The 2,882-nt window shown below is 39.4% G+C and overlaps 1 protein-coding gene across 1 annotated transcript; it reads left to right on the top strand.

Annotated features, from left to right (window-relative positions):
* The first annotated feature begins 518 nt into the window (after positions 1-518).
* Positions 519-1,889, top strand: LOC114404946 (UPF0481 protein At3g47200-like). Its single transcript, XM_028367662.1, has one exon. It carries the CDS (start codon positions 519-521, stop codon positions 1,887-1,889), a length of 1,371 nt encoding a protein of 456 aa, XP_028223463.1.
* Positions 1,890-2,882: the final 993 nt, after the last annotated feature.

The following is a 2,882-nucleotide window of genomic DNA, read 5'->3' as shown; positions in this document are numbered from 1 at the left end:
ATAAATTATAGAAGTTATATTATACCTTACAAAATCCAAAACTAGTTGACTTTTAATGATACACCAGGACATTAGTTCACTGTTCGAACACGTCGATTCCACTGGCCGGTGGTATTGAGCATTGAATTCCACCAGCCAGTCTTCATAATTCCAATCATTTCCACTACTCTTCTGAGAAGTAACAGGGAAACTTCGAACTTGTTTCTTTTCCTTTTTCCCATTGTTTTCTGAGAGCCTTCACATCCACAAAATATGGTATCACAGAAGGAACCGAGAGGGAAGCTAAACTAAAATTGGTCTCAGTCACATATGTGCTTTACCAATTCTTTCTCCCATTCCTTTAACTTCAATTCGGTGTGCCCACTTCTTGTTTCATCTAGTTTGGGTTAAAGTGTGGTGTCGGTTTGCTTATATGATGTGCTGGTAGTTCATTGGTGAAAATCTCATAGGTATTTAACCCCTCAAAATTCCAACACATCGATCTCTTCCCATCCACCAAACCAATTTTCCAATTCAAGATGACACAACAACCGGACTTCAGTTGGATGGTTCCCATTGAAGTGATGCTGGGTGCCCTCTACCACGGACAAGTCCAAGCCTGCAGCATCTCAAGCGTCACGGACGAGCTTCGAAGCCCGAACGAGGCGGCTTTCAAGCCAAAGGAGGTCTCCATAGGACCCTTGCACAGAGGAACCACGAGGCACGTGCAGCTAATGGAAGAGACAAAATGGCATTACATGCGCGAATTTCTCGACAGAAGAGGCACGCAGGAGCAGAACAGAAGATCGGAGCGGAGGCTCAGAGAGTGTGGCACCGATATCCTCAAGCTGGATAAGATAATCATGGCATGCTATGGAGGTAACATCAGATCAGAACCGCAAGAGTTGGCTAAAATAATGATTGTAGATGGTTGTTTTCTATTGGAACTCCTTATCAGGCTTGGTGATTTTATATGTAACAATAGTAGTAGTTATGCAAATGACCCTATACTGAAAAATGAGGAGAAGATGGTGTCTGTTCTGAATGATATCACATTGCTTGAGAACCAAATTCCATTCATTGTTCTCAAGAAGTTGTATAGGAAGGTCTTTCCCGATGGCAGTGACATCAACAACGATAACCGGGTTGCTGATATCGTTTGCAAAGCTTTTGGTTACACTGAGGTGAAAGCCCCGGTCCACATACTTCACTTGATGCATTTGTCCACAGTTGAACAGACTCAGCAAGAGGGTAAACGCGTGGAGCAAGAACTATTGCGCTGCGCCACGAGACTTCAAGCTGCAGGAGTAGAAATTAAAGCTGCAAACACCATTGCTCGCCATAAGTTGGTGGATTGGTTCAATTTTGAGATAAGTTTCAGTGACAGCGTGTTGCGGATTCCACCGCTGTATGTTAAGGACACTACAGAAGTGAGGTGGAGGAATTTGATCGCGTGGGAGCAGAGCAGAATTTGGATCAGATGTAAATACACTTCGTATGCATTGTTCTTTCAAGGTTTGGTTTGTTGTAAGCATGACATTGAGCTGCTTGAGAAGAATGGGGTGATAGTGAACAAGGCCGGGAAGAGCACTGATGAACTGCTGGATCTGTTTCGAACGATTGCGAAGGGAGCAGAGTACATGGATTCGAGCTATAGCGAAATTTGTGCGAGGTTGAACATGTACAACAGGGGAAAAATCACAACTGCATTTCAAGGATTGCCTGTAGTCACTTGGCACAAGTGCAGACATGTTTTGCAGATCATTGTTTACTATTGGGGAAACTGGTACAGAATTTTGATACGCGATCATATTCCCACGGTGTGGAAATTCATAGGAGTGTTGGCAGCTGCTGCACTTCTTGTTCTCACAATTATGCAAACCTATTACTCATCCCGCAATAAAGACTGATTTAGTGTTTTCTAATTTCAGCAAGTTTCCTTCAGCAAATGTGAAATCAAGTGGAATCATGTGTCTGTTAATTGATTGCCTTTTCCTGGATGAGTAAATCAAAATCTTGACATTGTGGAATCATGTGCCTGGTATATTGGCTTTTACCAAATGAGTGAATAGAAAATCTTGTTTTGTTCTAGGAATAATGTTTTTGCTAGTTAACAGTCACAGTTTCACTGATTTTGCTTCTCCATAACTTTCTATTTTCTAATAAGAAAGAAAAATAAAAGTGTACATAGAGGAACATAAAATTATGCCTTAGTCCAAGTGTTTCATTGGAATTTAAAACAGAACTTTGATCTGTGTGCTTAGTTGCTTCTCATCGTTCAATTTTCTTCTATGGGCCTTAGTGTGATGGTTTTGCACCTACTAGTCAAGGAAGGGTTTGTATCCACTCTTTCACACAACAGACAGATATATATATATATATATATATATATATATAGAGAGAGAGAGAGAGAGAGAGAGAGAGAGAGAGAGAGTATAACACATCAGACATGTCAAATCAACCCAAATTTTCTCTAGTTTTGATGTTCCATTTACTAAATCCCCTGTTTCATTTACTAAACATATCAGTATTATATCTGATGCTTCGGTTACTTATTTAGAATGAATAGAATCAGATACTAAGGTAACTAATACTTAAATGGTATTTATCCTTATAGCACTGTAAATTGTTTTGCTACCTAATATCATAAGCTTTTATAGTATTCTTTGATTGCTTTCATTAGTTACTACTAACTATAGTCATTAGATGGAAGTTTCCGTTGCTTAATATTTGGGAGATGAGGAAATTATTATGGATTTTTTTGTTTTTCTTATTCAACCATGTTGATTTCTACTTTTTTTGAATATTTTCAACTCTTCTTTACCATCAGACTATTCATATTTTCTGATGTCGTCTTTCTGTGCTTTTCTTTGCTCCCTCAGTGGCATTAGGGTAAAATAGAA

This window comes from Glycine soja, chromosome 3 (genome assembly GCF_004193775.1).
Source record: "Glycine soja cultivar W05 chromosome 3, ASM419377v2, whole genome shotgun sequence".
NCBI lineage: Eukaryota > Viridiplantae > Streptophyta > Magnoliopsida > Fabales > Fabaceae > Glycine > Glycine soja.
The sequence above is the reverse complement of the archived record's forward strand: the minus strand, read 5'-3'. Positions and strand labels throughout refer to the sequence as shown.